At 51.3% G+C, this 22,410-nt stretch overlaps 1 protein-coding gene across 7 annotated transcripts; it reads right to left on the reverse strand.

The window, feature by feature from the left end:
* Nucleotides 1-3,750: 3,750 nt before the first annotated feature.
* Nucleotides 3,751-22,382, reverse strand: Flcn (folliculin). Of its 7 annotated transcripts, none has more exons than XR_003949382.1 (14): nt 22,003-22,151; nt 21,708-21,828; nt 20,143-20,258; nt 16,864-17,134; nt 16,092-16,238; nt 14,472-14,693; nt 13,386-13,546; nt 11,697-11,788; nt 10,398-10,588; nt 8,093-8,206; nt 7,484-7,918; nt 6,616-6,747; nt 6,429-6,534; nt 4,093-5,154 (listed from the first exon to the last, which is right to left on the reverse strand). XR_003949382.1 is itself a non-coding variant. In XM_011248905.3 (14 exons), exons 4-14 carry the CDS (start codon nt 17,110-17,112, stop codon nt 4,953-4,955), a joined length of 1,740 nt encoding a protein of 579 aa, XP_011247207.1. In that variant the 5' UTR covers nt 17,113-17,134; nt 20,143-20,258; nt 21,708-21,828; nt 22,003-22,166; the 3' UTR covers nt 4,093-4,952. The 7 variants fall into 7 exon arrangements, 4 of the variants coding, with proteins under 4 accessions (NP_001258285.1, NP_666130.1, NP_001258286.1 ...); XM_011248905.3 differs by having other exon boundaries at nt 7,484-7,607; nt 22,003-22,166; NR_073164.1 differs by lacking the exon at nt 21,708-21,828 and having other exon boundaries at nt 3,751-5,154; nt 22,043-22,382.
* Between the last annotated feature and the right edge of the window lie 28 nt (nt 22,383-22,410).

Genomic DNA, 22,410 nt, shown 5'->3' on the forward strand with positions numbered 1-22,410 from the left:
CGTAGCACCAAGCGCTTGCGCGCCCAACACGTGCCAGCCCGCCCCCAACTCCGGGTGTGCCACGCCCCCTTGCGGGGCCCGCCCCCAGCCAGGAGCTAAACTAGCGGTTGCACAGCTTTCCCAAGCTAGCAAAGAGCCCTTGGGGAAGCGCGCTCATTGGTGGACCAGGCTGGCCTTGAACTCAGAGATCTGCCTGCTTCTGCAGAGTGCTGGGATTGAAGGCGAGTACCTTCATTTGACTTCTTTTCCTATGTGTTTCCCATGAATTTCCTTCCCTTACCTGACTGCTCTAGAGTTTCTGCATCGCATTGAAAAGAAATGGGGATAGTGGGATGCCGTCTCCTGATTTTAATGGGATTTGCTTTGGGATTTTCTTCAATTACCATGTTGTTTGTGGATTTGTACGGTCTACAGGAAGGAGTTATGAACGGTACTATAAATATAGCCAATGGATAGGCCAGAGGCCTGCGGGAGAAGAACTTATTTGCTGCCAGTTTCCTAGGCCAAAATCATTTCTGTTTTCTAAAAACTTATATCCACAGATAAGTGCAGCTCTCACCCCTCATCAAAGAACTTCCTTTTCAACAGATGAAGACAATCAGAGTTCCACAACTGATCAGAATGCTGAGAATTCGCAACTGTGGGGATAGATTCCCCGCTTACGAGGTTTGGCAGCAGGTACTTTTGCTCATCCCCAACTGATACACCTGCATTGTAACCCAGACACCTAAGGCTAAGTATAATGGAAGAAGTGATGGAAAGACTATATGAACCAGAGGCTCAGGACACCCAGTGTTAGATAGTGTGCCCTAGACAGGGGAAACACACTCATGAACTTAGGTCCACAGTGGTCCACACTCAGCACCATGTCTTTTGTCCCTAATGATGCAGCAAGTTTTGCTCACTGTGAGATGAATTCAGAGCTGCCTCGGGTTGCGTTCCTACAGCTGAAACAGCAGACAATCAGAAGCTTTGACTGAACATAGGACAGTGACTGAACATAGGAGAATGTCACATGCTGGAAGACAGGAAGACCTCTGACCCAAAACTTAGAAGATACAGACAGACATCACTTTCTTCATCCCTCCAGGACCACCCAGGCCAGCATGGCTTCCTATGCTGAGCTCGATGGGGCACACACACACACCCCTTCCTGTTTTAAGGAGACCCTCTCATACCCATGCTCCCGATACTTTCCTCATCTGCAGAGACTGACCTATTTCCTGACGTTGGGCACCATTAGACAAACCGGTCTTATTCTGTAGCATAGCCTGGTTTAGATGGTCTCAGACTTACAGCAATCTTCTAGCCTTAGCCCTCAAGAACTGGCATTATAAGACTAAGCTGAGTCATCGTGCTCAGCCCTGTTAACAGTGAAGCACATACATAATGCAAGCCATGCTAGATTCTATTGTCCAGTGTCTGAATCCATCTGAGCCTGCAGGTGCACCCTATGATGCCTCCCTCAGCCCCACTGGTACACACGACACACAGTACACACAGTTGCATCTCCTCGATGGAACCGGATTGATTGATAGTATATCTGTCTTAGTGTTTTATCGCTGTGAACAGACACGATGACCAAGGCAACTCTCATAAGGACAACATTTAATTGGGGTTGGCTTACAGGTTCAGAGGTTCAGTCCATTATCATCCAGGCAGAAACATAGCGGCATCCAGGCAGGCATGGTGCAAGAGGAGCTGAGAGTTCATCATCTGAAGGCTGCTAGCAGAATACTTGCTTCCAGGCAGCTAGGAGGAGGGTATTAAAGCCCACACCTACAGTGACACACCTACTCCAAGAGGCCACACTCACTCCAACAGGGCCATAGCTTCTAATAGTGCCACTCCTTGGGCCAAGCATATGCAAACCATCACATTCCACAATCTGGCCCCAATAGGCTTGTTCAAACATATGGGGGCCATACTTAAACATAGCATAATGCAAAATACATATAGTTCAACTTCAAAGGTGCCCATAGTCTATAGCAGTCTCAACAATGTTAAAAGTCCAAAGTTCAAAGTCTCTTCTGAGATCCATCCAATCACTTAACTGTAATCCCCAAAGCAAGACAGGAAACCAGCTGGGCAAACTCCAAACTCTGCATCTCCATGTCTGATGTCAAGGTGGTCTTCAGATCTCCAGTTCCTTTTTCATCTTTGTTGACTGCAACAAACTTCTGTCTCCTGGGCTGGTTCTACTCCCTGTTAGCAGCTCTTCTCAGCAGATAGCCCATGGCTCTGGCACCTCAAACATCTTTGAGTCTCCAAGGCAACTTCAATGTTACAGCTTCTTGTTTCAATGTCTGGGATCCACCCATGATCTTCTGGCTTCTCCAGAAGGCTGGCGTCACTTTTCCAGCTCTGCCCTAAGCTCAGGTTGATCCACTCGACTACTGCTGCTGTTCTTGGTGATCATGCCATGGTACTGGCATCTCCAACACACTGGGGTATTCTGCTGCAACTAGGCTTCACCAATAGCCTCTCATAGACTCTCTTCATGGTGCCAAGCCTCAGCTCCTTTGCATACCCGCTTCAGTCCTGGGCCATCAACTGCAACTGAGGCTTCACCTTCACCAATGGCCTTCCATGGCCTCTCACAGTGCCGAGCCTCAGCTGCTCTGCATGACCCCTTCATGCCTTCAAAACCAGTACTACCTGGGTGACTCTTACACATTATCAAGTACAACTGCAGCAAGAGGTACAAATTTGACTATCTCTGGAACACAGCTTCTTTGTGCTCTCAGAAAACACTTCCCAGAAAGATTTCACCTCAGTGGTGCTGGTCTCTTCTTTGTCACCATTAATTCCTTAGCCTTAGCTAACTAGCATCAATTGTCCCAGTAGTCCCATCTATTCTGGACTCTAAAGCCAGAGCCACGTGTCCAAAGCTGCTGATTTCTGCTACTTGCTAGGGCTGGAACATTGCCCCCTTGTTCTGTTACATTATCACCAACTTTTTTCCAACTCCTTCACTGCCTAAGCTTGGCTGTCCTAGAACTTGCTCCATAGACTGACTTTGAACACAGAAATCTTCATCCCTGACTCCTAAACCCTGAGATTAAAAGGCATGGTCCACCAAGCCTGGATTCAAGTTTTTCTTTACCTAGAACTTGGTGTGTTTTACACTGGCCTTTAATTCAGAGATCTGCTTGTCCTTGCCTTCTGGAATTAAAGGCTTGTACCACCATGCCTGGACCTAAATTTACCTGGGTGGAATTTTGCCCCAATGTCACACTATTCCCTTAATTTAATGTCCTTGAACACAGGATTCAGCTCCATTGCACTTCCTGGTGTCCCTTTAATACTCAAACCATATATTTTGTATTTTTCCTTCCTCAACTTGCTACATTTGTTCAAAATGCTCTTCATCAGACTTAACCTGAGAACAAAGTCTCTGTTGGGCTTTTTTAAGACTTCCTTTGTAGATGTAATTAATATAAATCTCTTTACCTTAGGCAGTCTTTCAGACAAAAGCAGCCAAGTTCTTTACCAAAACAATACAGAAACAGTCTTTCATCCACATATTAAAGTTCTTCTCTACTGAAACCTCTTGGGCCAGCAGGCCTACACAGTTCAAGTGACCTCAGCACCACTGCCTTCCATTTCCTACTAGGCTGGCCCACTAAGTCCCACTTAAAGCATTCCATGGCTTTCCAAATCCAGTCTCAAAATTCACGTTCTTTCAAACAAGAGCAAGACCAGGCCTATCACAGCAGTAACCCAGTCCCTGGTACCAACCTCTGTTTTGGTTAGCAGTTTTATTGATATGAACAGACACCATGACCAAGGCAATTCTCATAAGGACAACATTTAATTGGGGCTGTCTTATAGTTTCAGTCCATTATCATCAAGGTGGGAACATGGCAGCTTCCAGGCAGGCATGGAGCAGGAGGAGCTAAGAGTTCTCCATCTTCATCTGAAGGCTGCTAGTAGGATACTGACTTCCAGGCAGCTAAGAGGAGGGTCTTAAAGCCACACCCACAGTGACACACCTACTCCAACAGGGCTGCACCTCCTAATAGTGCCACTCCCTGGGCAGAGCACATACAAACCACCACAGTATTTAACATAAAAACATGTAGTCGGCAGTTTACAAAAATACAGATTTATTGTGTTTCAACATTCTTGCAACTGTACAGAGACTGAGATACACAGTCTTCATGTTAAATATAAACAAACACCAAGAATATTATAAAAACAAATTGGGAAAGCTTTCAGGAAATCTTTCCAAGCTACGTCCTTATTAAACTGCAATGGTGAGAGGCGATCTGTCGTAACACCGTCATAGTCTACAGTGGCTGGTTAGCGCTACGGCAGCAACAGAGAAGAAAGCAATGTAATGTTCTGATGGCTCAGTTCGGTAATCCCAGCACTTGGGAGGCTGAGGCAGGAGGATTGCTACAAGTCTGGAAGTAGCAGAGGCCACACCATGAGTTCTAAACTGGGATAGGATACAGAATAAGACCCTGACTCAAAAACCAAAATTAAAAAAAAACAAAAGCAAACAAAACAGCCATGGTTTTGATGTATCCACAGGCCGGCAAGATGTGCAGAGGCCACGGCTGTGCACGTGACCTGAGAAGTCACCAACCGAAAGACAAATGATCCACGATGCTTGCTGTCTTCCATGGTGGGAAGGCGTTGTCCTAACCCCATGAGGACACGCTCCAACAACAAAACCTCAGAGGCAGACTGATGGACTCCTCTCAGTTCCCAGCCTTTGTCCTCACGGGGCACAGAACACATCTCGCCAGGTCCTGACAGCGCAGTTTGATGCAAAGGGACCACTGTCTCTGTGTCCCCTACATTTCAACATGGGCTGATAGAGTCTTACAAGGAGGGTGAACCCTAGGCCATAAACAGGGCCTCACCCCAGAAGTCAGAAACCCAAGGGCAGTTTTTCCCACAGAGCTGGTCTGTACACCACCTTCCAGAAGGAGTTCTCGGAGTCAGCTCCGTGACTCTGTAGCTGTGGGGCTTCGGACGGTGGACATGAGATGGGACTTGTAGGTTTTGCTCAGTCCCGTCATCCAGAACTTCAGCAGTTTGACGTTGTCCTCCTCTGATGCGCCTAGGACGCTTAGGAGCTTCTGTGTGTCCTCCTTGGGGCGACTGTCTACCTTGGTGAATTTAAACAGGACTTTCACTTTGCTGTGGAAAACAAAGACAAACACTCAGGCCCACAGTCCAGTCAAGCTCTCCTCATGCGGCCCAAGGAGAGCTCTGCAGGCCCCACTGGAGCTGCAGCAGGCCAGGCTTAGGGGCTCATCCCGAGGAAGGCCAGACCACTGTAGCAAAAGGAAATGAGTGCTGTAGTAGTCTCAGCTACTCGGGAGGCCGAAGCAGGAGGATTCCTTGAATGCAGGGAAGTTCAAAGCCTGCCTGGCTCAGACAGGGAGGGAAATCCCTCTTGAAAAAGAAGAGAGAGGCCGGGCGGTGGTGGCGGCGCACGCCTTTTCATCCCAGCACTTGGGAGGCAGAGACAGGCAGATTTCTGAGTTCGAGGCCAGCCTGGTCTACAAAGTGAGTTCCAGGACAGCCAGGACTATACAGAGAAACCCTGTCTTGAAAAAAAAAAAAAACAAAAAAAGAAGAGAGAAGTTTATGAAGACTGCTCCTGAGTTTTTCACTACATTATTTGAAACCAGGAAAATGTTCAACTAGTGCGATTAATTTAATAAAGGATTACTAAGCGTCAGGGCATGAGGCAACAAGTGAGTTTCCTGTAGAAAGCTGTAAGGGCGGCTGCCTGGCTGCACGCGACTGAGCATATGCCCAGGTCGGCCACCTAGCACCCTCCACCCCTCCAAAACCAAAAGGGAATCAAAGAATAAAGAATTGGCACTCGTTCAGCATCTCTTTCACACATCATCATCAAATCTCAGCAGCTGCAACCCTTCCCAGGACACAGGGCCCAGGGCAGGCAACACTGGGTCACTTCCCACCAGGACACAGGGCCCAGAGCAGGCGACACTGGGTCACTTCCCACCAGGACACAGGGCCCAGGGCAGGAGACACTGGGTCACTTCCCACAACAGCAAACTCCTAAGGAGCAGGGTTGGTGTCTGACCCCTATCTTAACTCCACTCTCATGGGCTCCCACAGGCAATAGCCTGGGCTCTCTTTTTGTTTTATTTTTTTTACAGACAGGGTTTCTCTGTGCAGTCCTGGAACTCTCTCTTTCTTTGTAGACCAGGCTGGCCTTGAACTCAGATATCCACCTGCTTCTGCCTCCTGAGTCCTGAGATTAAAGGCGTGAGCCCTACCACCTGATGCCTGGCCTCTTTTAACACGTACATTCTGCTTTGGGGCATGAAAGCCACAGAGAGCTGCTCTACCCCTTGGCATCCCCACCCTCAACCCCCTCCCTCCCTCCCTCCCCCGCCCACAGCTGGAGAAGCTGTCAGAGCAAGGCTGGGGCTTACTTCATCCATTCCTCCTTGAGGCAGATGAGACATTGGTCCACCACATCCACAGACAGGTTCTGGTTGGTCAGAGCTGCTTCAATCTTATTCAGGATAGTGGGCCCAACTGAGGATACAAACACTGGATAAGGCAGAGGCCTTGGTGACCTTCCCCGCCCTGATGAATGGGGACAGCAGCAGCACCCACCTCTGTCTGCAGCCACAGGGCTACCACTGGTCACCACAAACTCATACTTGCTGAGGGACTGGTCATCCTCGCACCCAGCAGGGTGGAGGTTTGAGCGAGTGGCCGTGTGGACCTCCACGACAACTACGAACTCTGTGGCAACAAAACACATGCTAGCTTGTAAAGTGACCCTTGACTGCACTGCAAACCGCTCCCCAAACCCCGGCTTAAACATCAGGGACAGGCTCATGTGGGCAAAGGGGCATAATGCCTTCTGCAGTTGATTCATTAACTGCATTACAGGGGAACTCTTGCCTAAGTTAAACTAGAACATAAATGACATAAGTTTTCCTAAGCAGTCCTCTGTAAATGGTCTCACTACTGCTTGAGCCTGTAGATCAGTGGTTCTCATCCTAGGGGTTGTGACCCCCCCTGGGGTTGAACTACCCTTTTTCACAGGAGTCTCCTGAGACCACTGGAAAACACAAATACTTATATTACAATTCCTAACAAGTAGCAAAATTACAGTTGTGAAGTAGCAACAAAAGTAATTTGATGGTTGGGGGGTCACCACAACATGAGGAACGGAATTAAAGGGTCAGAGCATCAGGGAGACTGAGACCCTCTGCCAGAGATGGAAACTGCCTGGAGGGCTCAGGCCACACAGACACACAGTACGGGAACTTAACAGCCAAACACCACGGCACAGACCAGTCCTACTGCAAACAGAAGGCACAGCTCCAGGGGCGCCGGGCAAGCCCAGGCCGTCCTCGCTGGCGCTGCAGAGTACTGCTTCGCCCTAAAGTCTGTGATTTGGATCCGGGTGCACCCCTGGGCTGGATTCGGGAGCCTTTCAGAGCAGCAGGCAGCATGTGTCTCACACACTTACCTGAGGCCAGAACATGGGCAGGGATAGGCACGGGAGGGCTGAGCCCCAGGAAGTTGCAGCGATAGGCCTCCTCATACTGGCTGCTGTAAGGGATGATGCGGACACAGCCCACAGGCAGCATGGTCTGTGGACAACACGGCGGCTCAGAATCCAGCACAAATGCACCCTCTGCAGCTCACACAGCCTCCCTCCTCAGTGTGTCCATTGTCTCCCAGCCCCAGATGACCCCAATTCTGGTCCTGGGGGGGCAGTCACAGATCAATGCTGCTGACATGCGCTGCCCCTTCCCTCACTGCACAGAGAGGCACTTGTGGGTTCCGGCGGCCAGCGCACGCGCCATGAGAAGCTCCCACACCACGACCCAACTTGAGAACAGCCACGGAGCATCAGCCAGTGCCAGAGCTTGCCCAGATAACTTCCCAGAAGAGTTTCAGACTGAGGAAGGGGAGACAGTGTAGCTGTCAATGGTGATGATACAGGCTCCTTCCATGAGTGTCAATGCCTGCCATGTTCACCAGGCAAAGAAAACCAGTTTCTGAGGTTCTGCCCGGTGATGCCCCTGAGAGTCTGCCCCAAGTCAAACACGCGCACACAGGGGAAGGTTCTCACCCGGAGGACTTCAAACGCTGAATGGACCAGGTTCACATCTCTGCTTTTCCAGATCACCTGATTCCCCATGAGGACATGCCAAGCCAACATACGGAAGGATGGAGCACCCAAGACCTGGAACACAGCAAGCACGTAGCTCTTTAGGTATATTGTAGGAGTTCATCTAGCCTCACACAGTCAGCGACTACAATCTCTACAATAAAGAAGACCACAGTCAGCAAAGGGAACGTTAATTCTCCTTCTAGGGATACTGGTGACCTGCTAGAGGCTGACAGGGGACAGAAGTCGTCACCAGGTTCAAAGGTATTACATTCTTTTTGTTTGTTTGTTTTCGAGATAGGGTTTCTCTGTATAGCCCTGACTGTCCTGGAACTCACTTTGTAGACCAGGCTGGCCTCGAACTCAGAAATCCGCCTGCCTCTACCTCCTGAGTGCTGGGATTAAAGGCATGCCCTACCATGCCCGGCTGGTATTACATTCTTAACAAACCTTCCCTACACTATGAAAAGTATGAAGCAAGCCAGGTGGGCAGTGGCGGCGCACACCTTTAATTCCAGCACCAGGGAGGCAGAGGCAGGCGGGTCTCTGTGATTTTGAGCTTGGTGTCTAACTCTGGCAGCCCTCGGCCTCTCTAACAGGCTGTCATGCTGGAATACTTGGACCTGAACGTCTAGCTCCTCACACTGGCACCCGGGCACCCGGAAGACGAGGGCTCTGCCTCCAGCACCAGGATGCACCCACATCCTGGCACTTGCCCAAGCCAGCTGAGGTGACCTTCTTTATCAACAGTTCCTCAGATGCTGAGGCCGTGACAGGATAGCCTCCCTCCTACCCCCACCTCCCCCCCACCCCGCTCCCAGTACCACCCCCCGTCAGTAATTCCTGCAACACTGACAGTCAGGAGCTAGCCTGTTGCTTCTTGAGGTCAAACATGAGGCTGAAACAGAACGAAACTAACAAAACCGAGGCTACAACATGCACACTTTACAAAACACAATGCTGAGTACCCCCATCTGTAGCAGGAATCGCAATCCCTGCTACTGTTAACCTCAGAAGAATTGGCGAAGCCAGTACAGCTCAGCACTGGAGAACAAATGTCTCCCAAGCTGAACTCTAGGGCTCAATCCACGTGCCTGGGGATCGAACTTAGGTCTTTATGGTTGCCAACACCCTTACCCTGGGGGTCATCTCACTAGACTCTCGAGTCTCCAAAACAGAAATAATTCTTGGCTGGTCAAATTAATACTCATTAAAATAAATAAAATAAAGAAGGTGAGAGAGATGGCTCAACAGGTTGGGAGAGGGATTTTCCATGTGAGACAGGTGTCCAGTCAGAGCCCACATAAAGCAGGAAGGAGAGATGCTACAAAAATTGGCCTCTGGCACACATGTATGTACCTCCACACATAGTAGTAACGGTAAATAAAATTTTAAAATTCTAGATTTAAAATAAAAAGAAATATAGTTAAAAAATTAAGCCAGCATGCTTGCACGTGCCTGTAATCCCAACACTTGGTAAGCTACGGACTTCAGAGCCTGCCTAAGATAGTGACCTCATGAGACCCTATCCCAAAGAGAGACAGCGGTGTGAAGAGGGGACAGTGTGCCTTCACCTGGAGTGACCCTCGCTTCTCATCTGACCCAGCAAACCATGTTCAATCTCGTAAGACTATTTCCATTTGCAGGAGGCATGTGTATATACGCCCGATTTATTCTAGGATTGACCATTACTTTAAGGTCTAGCCCTGCACACAAACAGCTAATAGTGCTTTTTTGACACCTTCAGGAGGTTCCAAGCTGGCAAGGTTAGAGGACCTCAGGAAACCTTACAAACAGATGCTGGGCTGGACAGACACTTACCTTCAAAGTATGGGGGACTTGAGCTTATACTCCAGGACTCAAGGTTAAGGTGGCAGGCAAAGCACGGTGGCATGTGCTTGTTATCCCACAGCTGAGAGGGCTTGGGAGGCAGATCCCTGGGGCACACAAGCCGGCCAAATAGCATTCTGGACAAGTCCCAGGCCAGTGAGGGACACCGTCTCAAAGCACAATATCAACAGCACCCAGAATGACACTCTGGTCTGTCTCTACACATGCGCATACACAAACACGCACACGTGAATGCATACAAACACACAAGAATGCTGATCCTACTAAGACAGGCTGATGTCCTCTGAGCCCCCAGTCATACACCCAGACCCTCAGATGTTCCCAGTGTCTCCCCTGCCCACGGACGTGGAAAAAGCTCAGACCCTGAGGACTGGTACCCGGCAGAGTGGCCTGGACCACCGCCCCCTTTGCTTACCTGTCTCATGTGTCGAAGAGACTTGAAGCCGGTAAGCTTTGGGGGCTGCCAGCTCCCACAGGCTGAGAGAAAGGATGACTCTGTTGGGCAACTGGTCAGCTCTCGCCCTTCAGCACCCTCTGGTGTAACAGGAGCTTTCTCCTCCTCCTCAGCCTCAGAATTGTCCCAACTTTCTGATTCTTCCTCCAAGTCTACAGGACAGACAGGGCAGGTATGGAGTGAGCGGCCCCTTCGACGCTACAGTTTGGTTCTGGGCCACTTCTGCCTCAGGGTACCTATGGCTGTACCAACGCCTATCGTATCCCAGAGAGGTCCAATAACTATATGCTACTGACTAGGCACCTGGGGTGAGGGGAGGAAGACTTGGGTAGAAGAGACATCTTAGAAGCTCTTCCTGAAAGATGCTGGCTCTGCTCAACTGCTGGAAAGCTCAGCAGAGCAGACAGACAGCGTGACCTTATCAGCACTGCTCGGCCAGGGGCCAGTCTGGGCTCCACACACCATTTCACCCCAGCTCCCTCTACCCAGACAAGACACAAATGTTTTCTTTCCATTAGTCCTCATGGTGGAACCTTATAATAGGAGTGACACCTAGTGACAACCTAGAAAGAACTCCATCTGCTTACAGTGGAGGAGCCGGCAGCACTGTTAGTAACAAACTGTGCACCGTGTACTGTAAGTGACTGTTGCTTTTCCACCTGTCAGCTTCTGGGGGAGAGGAAAAGGGCGAATGGGACAGGCTGGTGAACTCCAGAACTCTGAACTCAAACAGTCGAGATGGCAGCCGAGTCAGATCAGAGGGCTGCAATCCTGCATTGGGATCATCTAGGAAGTCCTAGCACAGGAGTCTAAACCCAAGGCAAAGGAAATGTGCAGAGATTAAATCATGGATGTAGGGATGGGGTTGCACAGTGATTCCCTCGGAACTAAAACATTCCCTCCAAAGAGAGGCTCATGAGATACAAATCTCAGGAAGTTCCTGAAACTAACAAGTTTCACAAGGCTTCTCTTCAAGGTTACAGAAGCAAAACATAATTGCTGAGGAGACCAGCTGAGGTACCTAGAGGAAACTCTGGGTCTCTGGGGATCCCCAAATCTACTTGGGAACAGGCACAATCAAGGAAGAGGTGTTGGAACCAGCAATGTCACCAAGAGCACGGGAGCACTTTCCTTGTCACCAAGGCCCATCATGCTCATTCACATCCAGACTCCCTTGGACCAGCTTCACTCACTGTGGCAGCCACAAGCCAGGGCCACTGCTGCCACCACAGTCGGCCCAGCAGAGATAAACAGACTTACCAGCAAGCTTCTCCATCTGGACCAGGGTGTCCTCTGTGGGAGCGCCCTCTAAGAGCTTTTCTGTCAGCCTGCTACCGCATGCCTTCAGGAGCCTGGAGAAGAATACAATGCCGGTCATGGGGTGTCCTGCCAATGGGAAAGCTGAACCTGGGGCTTTAGTAAGCCCTCGCTTGGCTCAACCCCCAGCTCACAGAAAGACCACCCCCCAACACCCCAGCATCCAGCACTGAGGAAGCATTCTGTGAGACAGGAGTTTGGTCTTCCACTACAGGGGATGAGAAAAATGGAGTATGGCAAGTTTGAAGGAACTGTTGGTTTTAATCCCAATTCAGAAGTCACCTTTGAGACAAAAGGGAATCCTGACTAAGTAGCACTCCAGACAACACTTTAGTTCTGCTCCGTGAGGTAATGTCCCCATGTCTACATAACAGGTGTAAAAACACAACCAAAGGCACCCGAGACCATTGTCAGAGGAAGAAATTACAAATGGCCAATGAGAATGTGAAAAATTATTCAATGTGCTTAACTATCAGGGAAACACAAATTTAAACTACCTTGACATTTCATTTCACATCAGTTAGAATGCCTATCACCAGGAAAGCCAAGGGCCGTGGCTACAGAGACAGCTCAGCAGTTAGGAGCACTGGATGCTCTTACAGAGGATGCAGGCTCAGTTCCCGGCACCCACTTGAGGGTTCACAACCATCTGTAGTCCCATAGGATCCAACTCTTTTTTGGTTGTTGTTGTTTTGTTTTTCCGAGACAGGGTTTTTCTGTGCAGCCCTGGCTGTCCTGGAACTAGGATCCAACTCTTCTTCCTGTCTTTTGTTTAAACTTCCACAGGCACTACAGGCACTACAGGCACTAGGCACACAGGTAGGACACATACATACATATAGGCAAAGCACTCATACACATAAAGTATAATAAATTGAAAACCAAGAACAACAGGTGCTGGCGAGGACAAAGTAAACAGGGACGTATGTACTGTTGGGGGGCAGGGGGGAGCACGTCAGCTGGTACAGCCACCTTGGAAACCAGTGGGGAGGTTCCTCCAAATCCATACCCACTACACCATTCCCGGGCATTTCCTGAAGGACTCCAAGGCACCACAGCAGAGATCCTTAAATACCCATTTACTGCAGCTCTATTCCCAATGGCCAAGGAACGGACCCAGCCTAGATGCTCATCAGCTGACAAATGTGGTTCATAGGCAACAGCAAACTCTAGAAGGTGCAATACATCCCTGCTACACTAGGGGCTGAGGCGCTGCAGGTTCGGGGCTGAGGCGCTGCAGGTTCTATTTCCTAAGACCCATCAGTCAGAGGAACAGGAGCTCCTTGTTCATAGCGCACCCGCACACCAGACCTTCACTCCAGACACCAGCTGACGGCTGCCCCCCAGCAAAACCTCCCAGACCTGAGCCCAAAGCACCAGCTACCGGCTCGGGAGAGGCCTGCTGCCATCTTCAGAGAGGAGACTTGATGGTCTTCACACAGAAATGGTCTTTGTGTCAGTGCGAACTGAGCTCTACCTCGAAGTGTCTCCATCCGGTGAGGAGACAGACAAGAGAACTCTCTGCGTTGGAGCAGACCTACAGAGGCACTCAGGCCCGCCCCACTGGGAGGCAGATGGGTGACTTTGGGTTGTTCTAATGGCTCACAGGTGTCAAGACCTAGAATTCATTACCAGGCAAAGGAAGTGTGCAGACACGCCCACAAGTTGTCATCACTGGTCAAGGAGGTCAGAGAGCGGGCAGCGTTGCCGTTCCTCTGGTGCAGGAAGGGCGTGAAGGCAGTGTTCATCCTCTGGGCACGCTGTGGACATCCAAACTGCTCTGCCTCAAACACCTGAATACAAAGGGTGGAGAAGAGGGCCTCTTCAGGGATGGCTCCCACCGAGCCTTACTGCCACCCCACCTTCCAAGATTCTCCCGCTCTGCTCTCTTGGCAGCAGTCTAGCAATGCCTCACAGAATGGTTCTGCTGATCCAGAGGGTTCCGTGTATTTCCCCCTCGCCCCACTTGGCTCCTTGGACTCCCAGTGGGTGTTCACCCCCTTGCAGGTGATGGACACGTGACTAACTGCTCCTCAGCGGTTCCTATGCTTTCCAGTCACACTCTAATGCAGTCCGGCTGCCTCACCTATCACAGCATGGACAAGGAACGAGTGGGCCACTGAAACTAAGGGTCTATGACCCAAGCATGCCCAGGCCTGCCTGCATGCCCTGCTGCAGCTGGAGGGGCGCCCTAGGTGGGGGTCTAGACAAGACTAACAGACGGTCTGGGTCCTGAAGACATCAGGAAAGAAGGCAGAGGTTGAACGGCAATTAGGGCAACTGGGTGGCTGGGTGGTAGTGCTCGCCTTTAACTCGGGAGGCAGAGGCAGGCAGGTCTCTGAATGCAAGGCCAGCCTGGTCTACAGAGTGAGTTTCAGGCCAGCCAGGGCTACACAGGGGAACCCTGTCTCAAAAACAAAACAAAACAAAAACCCAAAAAACAACAGAAAAAAAAAGAAGAAAAACAAAAAACCCAAACCAAACCAAAAGAACAAAAATCCAAGGCAACAGGCTGAATGAGCACCAGAGTAGTGGGTGAGCTGAAACCAGGAGTCACAGGTTGGCTGGCAGGTTCACCCATCCCTACCACAACACTGAGGCCGAGACTACAACCTGGGCCCACAGCAGAGGCAGAGCCAAGAGGACAGCTGCTGGGCGCGTGCCATCCATGCCCACAGGCCAGAGCTCCACCCCCACCCCTCCCACTCTGAGCATCACCTTGAAGGCCTTGGCCTGGAGCTCACTGATGATGCCGCGGATCCTCCCCAGCAGGAAGGGCCAGGAGTTGATGAGGTAGATCCGATCCATCATGATGGCGATGATGCTGTACCAGCGCTGGAAGCCTCTGGCCAGGCTGTCTTTGATGAAGAAGGTGTGGCTGAACACAAAGCCGTGCTGCTCATCACCAAAGAAGATGGGGCCTTCACGACCAGGGCATACCTTGGAGGGAGCCACAGTGACTTTAGGGAAAGGAAAGTTTTAAAACTTCAAGCCTCTTGGGCCCCTTTTTCCTGGTTTTGGTTGTGCTAGGGTTAGAGGACTCAGGGCCTGGCTGGACCGAGCAGGCCAGTGTCTTATCACTGAGCTGGACCAAATGTTCCAGCTTGCTTTTGCTGGATAGACTGCAGACCCAGCCGACGTGATGGCGACTACTGGGCCCGTGGAGTAAAGCAGCACACTCTTTTAAATTACGGGAATGTGGTGTGCGGGGTCAGGAGGAGGGGTGACGGTACACACGAGTGCGGGTGCTTACAGAGGCCAGCGGGGTTGGATCCCCTGGAATTGGAGTCACAGGAGGTTGGGAGCTACCCAGTGTAGCTCTCATAGGAGAACTATATTGAGCTCTCCCGTGACAGTAGCACACAATCTTAGTCGCTGAGCCCTCTCCAGCCCCTAGCACACCCTGGTTTTAGAGAGTCCTTGGGCTGCTGCTGAGCATACAGCAGGAGATAGAGGTATAGAGCAACACTGAGAACAAGCAACAAGAGGGCCTGGGATCCTTCAAGGTGAGGACCGGGGCAGTGAAGCACAGAAGCTGGGCCAAACCTAAGAGCTGACACTAGGGCCATATATGCCTGTGTGACAGGTCAAACCTAAGAGCTGACACTAGGGCCATATATGCCTGTGTGACAGGTCAAACCTAAGAGCTGACACTAGGGCCATATATGCCTGTGTGACAGGTCAAACCTAAGAGCTGACACTAGGGCCATATATGCCCGTGTGACAGGTCAAACCTAAGAGCTGACACTAGGGCCCCACAGCAGGAGTTCAGGAGCAAATCATTCTTTGTTTGTTTGTTTGTTTGTTTTTAAACCCTTATTTTTAGTCTCTGCTTATGAGTGTTTGCTAGTATATATGTCTGTGGCACACATGTGTGCAGTGGCCATGGGGGGCCAGAAGAAGGTGTCAGATCCCCTGGGCTGGAGTTATAGACAGTTTTGAGCCAACATGTGGTTGCTGGGATTGAACTCGGGTCCTCTCAAGAGCAGCCAGTGCTGTTAACCACTGAACCAACTCTGCAGCCCGAAGCCTTCTGCGGATGTGGACGCTGATACAATGTAAAGGTGACAGATACTACACGCAGGAAGCTGCACAGCCTCGGAAATGTGGTATCTCAGAGACATGTTCGTCAAGAATGGACTTTAAAAACCTTAGTCTGTTGTTCAAAGTGAAATGCTAACACCTATTTAGACAGCTGGAGTCCACAGGGACTTACTCTTCAAGTTCTAACAGCTGCAGCCATGCTCGCATAGCACTGACATGCGAGCCCCTGGCCGTCTATAAACAGTAACGAACCCACATCCCCACGTGTTCCCCACAGTCTGCCATCGGCCTCACCTCACAGCTCAGGCTCCGGACACAGGCCTGGCGGACGATGCTGAAGAGCTGCGGGTGGTTGGGGTGCTGGTGACTGACGTACTTAATAGAGGTCTCTTTATCATGACTGATATAGCCTGGGTGCCCTACGGCAAGTGACCGGCAGCCCTGTGCACAAAGGATAAAAAATCTCTTAGGCAGAAGCAGGCAGCACATCTACAGAAAACACAATCCCTTTCAAATGTTTTTTAAAAATCACTGCTGGGCAGTGGTGATGGCGCACACCTTTAATCTCAGCACTAGGAAGGCAGAGGCAGAGGAATCTCTAGGAGTTTGAGGCCAGCCTGGTCTACAGAGTAAAGGCCCAGGACAGCGTAGGCTACACAGAAAACCCTGGTCTTGAAAAAAACAAAACCAACAAGAAAGAAAGAAAGAAAGAAAGAAAGAAAGAGAGAGAGAGAGAGAGAGAGAGAGAAAGAAAGAAAGGAAGGAAGAAAGAAGCTTGTGTTATCCCTCTTTGCAATGACTGTTGGAGAAAGCATTCTCTTTAGTTGGTACAACTTCATTTAAGCGTATGTATGTGTGTTTCTTTTCTTTTTTCAAGACAGGGGTTGTATATCTGTGTATCCCTGACAGTCTCTGTAGACTAGACCAGCCTCTGCACTGACCAGGTTAGAAGGGCTCGTGCTGGGGTGATGAGAAAAACTCCCTCAGGGCCTTGGGGGAGCCCCATGCCCCCACTATAACACACCTCTCACACTAAAGCCAGCTCACGGTCCCAAAGGACACTTGCCTCACACATGTCCGACTTCTTGGGCCCCGGGCTGCTGGACTCACTGCTGGCACCCTCGGCTGGGCTGTGGGCACGGACCCGGCTGCTCATCTGAATGCCACCCTCCTCCTCCTCAGCCTGCTCAACCTGGTCAGGACTGTCCCCACTTCCGGCCCCCTGGGGCAGGGGAGCGTGTAGAACTTCCGTGCAGAAGAGCGTGCGGGGGCCATGGAGCTCGCAGAAGTGGCAGAGGGCGACTATGGCGTTCATGGTGCTGGAGAATGGCCGAGGCCTGTAGGGAAGAGATTTAGCCGTGGGCCTGCCCCATCCAGGCTATGGACTCACCAAGGGCTCTGACCCACTGCAGCCACAAGGGAGTGCTGATGGGCTTGGCAGAGGGACAGCCCCTCCTGCCAGCACTGCTGGGCACCCGCTGTGGAACAGTTGCTACATCAAGGGCAGAAAAGGCACGGGGAGGGAGGTGTGGGGGGGAGGCAGATGGACAGATGGACAGAGGGACAGGCATCAAGGAGGGTCAGCCTTCATTATCTCCCACACCTGCAAGGCAAGGTTTGAGTGCTGGAGTGTTTTGGGTCGGGTCGGTGGCGGGGGGTTGGGGGGGGATAAACATCTCCTTTCTGCATGGGGAAACTGGGAACACAGCCCTGCAGCACATATAGGGGACTCTGAGAGGAGGTAGGCCCAGAGAGAGGTTGGCCACACAGGTTCTGGTGGAGCTGATGGGAACAGAGCTCTGACAGCCAAGCAGGTGGGCGGGGCCTGGGTGGGTTCAAAGATGGGCAGACCAGAGGGCAGAAGTTGAGCTCATGAACTCTTTGGCCACAGCCAGGCCTGTTTGTTTTAGAAATGGCAGGGCTTGCAGGGTTCTAATGAAGGCAAGCAAGCTCTGAAGGCTTGTGTTCAGAAGCAGGTGCCAGATGATAGTCCCACTGCCCACTGAGGAATGATGGGGCACTGGGGAGTGACAGTGACAGGTGGGGAGGCCAAACAGCACCAGAGTTTCCAAAATGAGTAGGCAGACCCAACTGGAGGGAGGAGAGAATGTGGATCATGAAGAATGGGGAGGGGTGGGGTGGGGCAGGGTGGGGGTGGATGCTGGGGGGTGGGTGTCTGCAGAGATTTTTCAGCTTCATGTGGAACTGAGTGGGGCAGCCAGGGCCTCAGGCAGGGACCATGTGGCTTCCACAGATCACAAGGCCATCCAGAGCAGGTGACTTAAGGGCCATCTAAGCCATCCTGCTGGACCACAGAGCGCTTTAGTAAGGTGAGAACCGGTGTCACTCAGCCTTGAGAGTTAGGCAAGCCTAACAACCTGCTGTATCTGACAGAATGAAGCCAGGCACATGGTGGCACACCTGTGATCCCAGCATGCCACAGAGGCAGAGGCCAGTATAGTCTACAAGGCAAGTTCTGGGCTAGCCAGACTAAGACCCTGACTAAAACCAAGACCAAACATCCCACCCAGAACTGACCACCTGCAGAGCTGCAAGCAGGTCACTCACTGGCAGTCATGTGACTTCTAGAGGAGAGAAGAAAGAGTGGGGACCAGTGCTCCCGTGGAAGGAGCAGGGATGAACCAGAAATGGCTGTGGTGTCTGGGAAGTTCCCCTTCTCCACCTGACAAAATGATGCAAAATCAGCAAAACCTGGAGCCTTTGCAGTGAGGTGGCAGCCAGGAGGCAACTCACTCCTTCTGTGGGTGGGGAGTGGGGAGGTGGGGAGGGGGCAGCTGTGTCAGGGTTGGGTGGCCGAGAGGCATTTGTTTCCTGCTTTACAGCTAACCAGAAAAGGCGTTAAAGATCCGAATGTCCTAGGGGTTCTGACAGCAGAGGAAACCACAGCAACCAAGGCAGAGACAAGGACAGCCATTGTCAGTATATGTGACCCACGGACGCTGGTAGACCATACTGGCTGGCAGGAGAAAGGTCTAGAATGGTGGATTAGAGTGACCCTGTATTCTTCACACCCGTCAGATCCACAGTCATATTGGACAACTCAAGATTTAGTCTAACTAGAGCTAAGTTTAGGACCACAGCCTCACGCAGGGCTTCATCGGAACTGTGTGGGTTCCAGGACATTTCCATAAAACACACAAACAACAACAGAAAACCCCGGCTCCTTCGGAGAATCCTACTCAAGGCAATGGCACCCATTTAAGGCTCTAAATAGAGGCAAGTGGACACTTTCTTCTTAGGTCCTCATCCCCAGAAGGCCAGGCACAAATACAGCCAAGATGTGGCCCATCAGACAAGGGCAGAGCTGTGCACTGCACAAGTAGCTGGTGATGGAGCTGTGCCTTGGTGGTCTCTAGCTGCCTCCTTTGAGATGGCACTCCCGTCGGCCGCTGTATCTCTAGTGTTTCTGCAGTCAACTCCCTGAGCTGATAGGCCGCCAAGCACCAGACCTCCTAGCCTGGAATAGGATTAGCAGCAGCAGCTATAAACAATTGCTAAGGCGGGAGTCACAGAACTTGGGGATACACTTGCCCACGGGGATTCCGACTGCAGCATGAGAAAGAGTTGCTGGAGATCCTGAACACGCCGCAGACCTTTGTCCACCTCGTTCTTTCTGAGCACTCGGCCCCCATGTGCCTGTCCTTACAAACTAGCTCACACGGACCAACACCCCCAACCCAACCAGCTCCCACTCTGTCACTCGCCCTAGGCTTGGGACTTATGTTGCTTGTTTTCCCTTTACAACTGCTAAGCCCCTCTCGGTGGAGACTTTGTCTAGTTAAACACAGTCCCTTCTCTGTCCACTGACGTTCCCAACACAAGGAGGGCCCCAAATGACTTGCTCATCGAGATGACCACTGTAATTGCAGAAACTGGAGGTCACCAAGGAGGCTCAGGCAGGACCACAATGAAAACGGAGCCTACGAATTGAAGGGCACAGAAGGGACTCAGGGATCACTCCATCGAGGTCGAGGACTACTATGGTTTAAGGATCATGGTGGCACACATCTGGAATGGATGCACCAGATGCCAGCAGGAGAATCACTCAGCTGTAGCTACATGGAATGTCCCAGGCCAGCCTGGGCTACAAGAAACATGAGACACTGTCTCAAACAGAAAAAGAGCCCAGTGTGGAAGAGGATATGAAGCAACCAATAACAGAATAAAGACGCTGGGGAAATAAGAGAGTCAGGACCCAGGGCAGAAGCACGCATCCTGGAAACGGGGCCACGTCCTTCTTAGAGGGGCATGCAAGGAGGAGAAATAAGCACCCTTCAGCAAAGCATGCACGTGCACGGCCCAAGTACGGAGTGTCAGTACCAACCTTATGCTTAGCACATCACAACTGCACCATCCCGCCTAGAGCAGAACATGTACGAGGCCCGCCGGAAGAGTCAGGTAAGCAAGCTGCACTATTCGAATTCAAAGACTTGAGGTTGTCTAGAGAAAGAGAAAACAAGAAAACAAAAAATCAGACCAAATTCTGAGAGCTAAAGCTCTTGCAGCGTGAGTCGGAGCAGCTAACAGTCAAATCAGGGACTGTCAGGAGGAGCTGGAGATTTGTATTTGTTGTTGTGCTTTGGATCTTAAAAAACAAAAATCGTGCCGGGTGTGGTGGCGCACGCCTTTAATCCCAGCACTTGGGAGGCAGAAATAGGCAGATTTCTGAGTTCGAGGCCAGCCTCTTCAACAAAGTGAGTTCTAGGACAGCCAGAGCTACAGAGAAACCCTGTCTCAAAAAACCAAAAAAACAAACAAACAAACAAAAAACAAAAATTGTGGGCTTGAGAAATGGCTCAGTGGTTAGGAGCACTGACTGCTTTTCCAGAAGTCCTGAGTTCACCTCCCAGCAACCACATGGTGGCTCACAACCATCTGTAACGGGATCCGATGCCCTCTTCTGGTGCTGACTGAAGACAGCTACAGTGTATAAATAAATAAATAAATCTTTAAAAAAGAAAAAAAGGGGGTTTGTCCAACAAGAGTTTCGAATCTTCTGGTTACTCATTCCTCAGCCCAGGCAGCCCCTGGAAGACTGTAATGGAACCTACATGACACTCCATTCTGCAGCCACCGAGAAACCTACTACCTGAGTTTCTAATCCTTCCCAGCCCGTAACACCAACTGTCACTTATCCTCTGGAAATCCTCCTGGGCACTGGGCAACAGGCTTCTCTGACGGGATTGCATATGGCGTCTGAATTCCGGTGAGGAAGGAGCCTAGGTCTTCTGTTACTCTCCCAATCCCAATGTCTACCACATTCTTCTACCACAGGAGCCGGCTTCTGGGAGTGTGCCTAACCACCCTTTCCTAGTAACCTTTCGAGCTGAAGACAGTCTCCTCAGCGTCATACTTTGAGAGGCAGGCTGTGCATGTACGAGATTTGCTCCCGCTGTCTGAACCACAAGCCTGGCAAACGAGACCCACACCATCCTTCCCTGGTGTGCCCTAGTTTTTCCTCATCTCTATTTCTTGTCTTCTCACAGCACCAGGCCACTAAGAGTGCCTTGTAGGCAAACAAGGGGTTACAAGGATCTCCACGGAAGTCAGCAGGAGCTGTAACTGTCTCCCACAGGAAACTCACTGATCCCCCTACTACACTAGCTAGTATAGAGTGGGTAAGAAACTCAGCAGGGAACTTTATCTCCAACTTAGAACCACTCCCCTCTCTACTACTGCCAACTTCAGCAGGACTTCCTTTAAAGAGCACCCAGTCACTTGACACTAGCAGAGCAAACACTGTCACGTGCCATGTCCTCTCTACTGTTTAATGACAACTATGATAGCTCGGCACTGCCAGCAATACACTAGCTGTAGTCTTTCTCTCTGCCGGACACCATGGGTGGTACCAGGCTTCCCCACCCCCACCCCCGAGAAATGGAAATTCACCCTATACTTGCAGTAGGTCCTCCTGGCCCCCTACTGTTATGGGCCACTTGTGACCTCAACGGCGATCCACTGGCTAATCCCAGGGCTAACCATTTCTTCCAACGCATGAGGACGAGTTACCCTGTTAAGAGTGGAGAGAAATGAGGTGTCTTGCCTGCCCTGTCCTCAGACGGCCATCCTGCTAGAAAACGGAGGTTGACTGGCAGGGCGACGTCCCCAACAGTATTCAGTCAAACTAAAGCAATTACCCCAAACGGGGGGTGGAACCTGCCACCTCCCTCTCCCAGGTGTTTACCATCCGCGCTTTCCATTCAGCCCTATGGCCCAACACCAACCCAGCTGGGGCGCTTGCCGCCGTCTCCCGGATGCTGGGCCGGAACCCGCTCGCAACTGTCCTGGGGCTGTCGCCACTGTTCTGCCCCTCGGCAAGTGCTAGCCCGTTCCGCAGGCCCTTGCACTGAGCCTTAGCGCGTGACCCAGCCGGACCGAACCATCCGCAGGCCGGCAGAGGGCAGGCAACGCCAGTGACTAGCCGGAGCGAGCAGCGTTGCGTCCCCCGCAGGCGACTAGGATGTGCGGAGCCTTGCTGTGTCACGTAATGCTCCTCCAGGCAAGGAATCCAAGCCCCTCGGCCACGCGCGCCCCTCGGCGCGGCAAGTCGCCCCGCGGAAAAGCGTAGATGGTTCCGGCCGCCGAGAGAAGC

The sequence above is a fragment of the Mus musculus genome, chromosome 11, assembly GCF_000001635.26.
Source record: "Mus musculus strain C57BL/6J chromosome 11, GRCm38.p6 C57BL/6J".
NCBI lineage: Eukaryota > Metazoa > Chordata > Mammalia > Rodentia > Muridae > Mus > Mus musculus.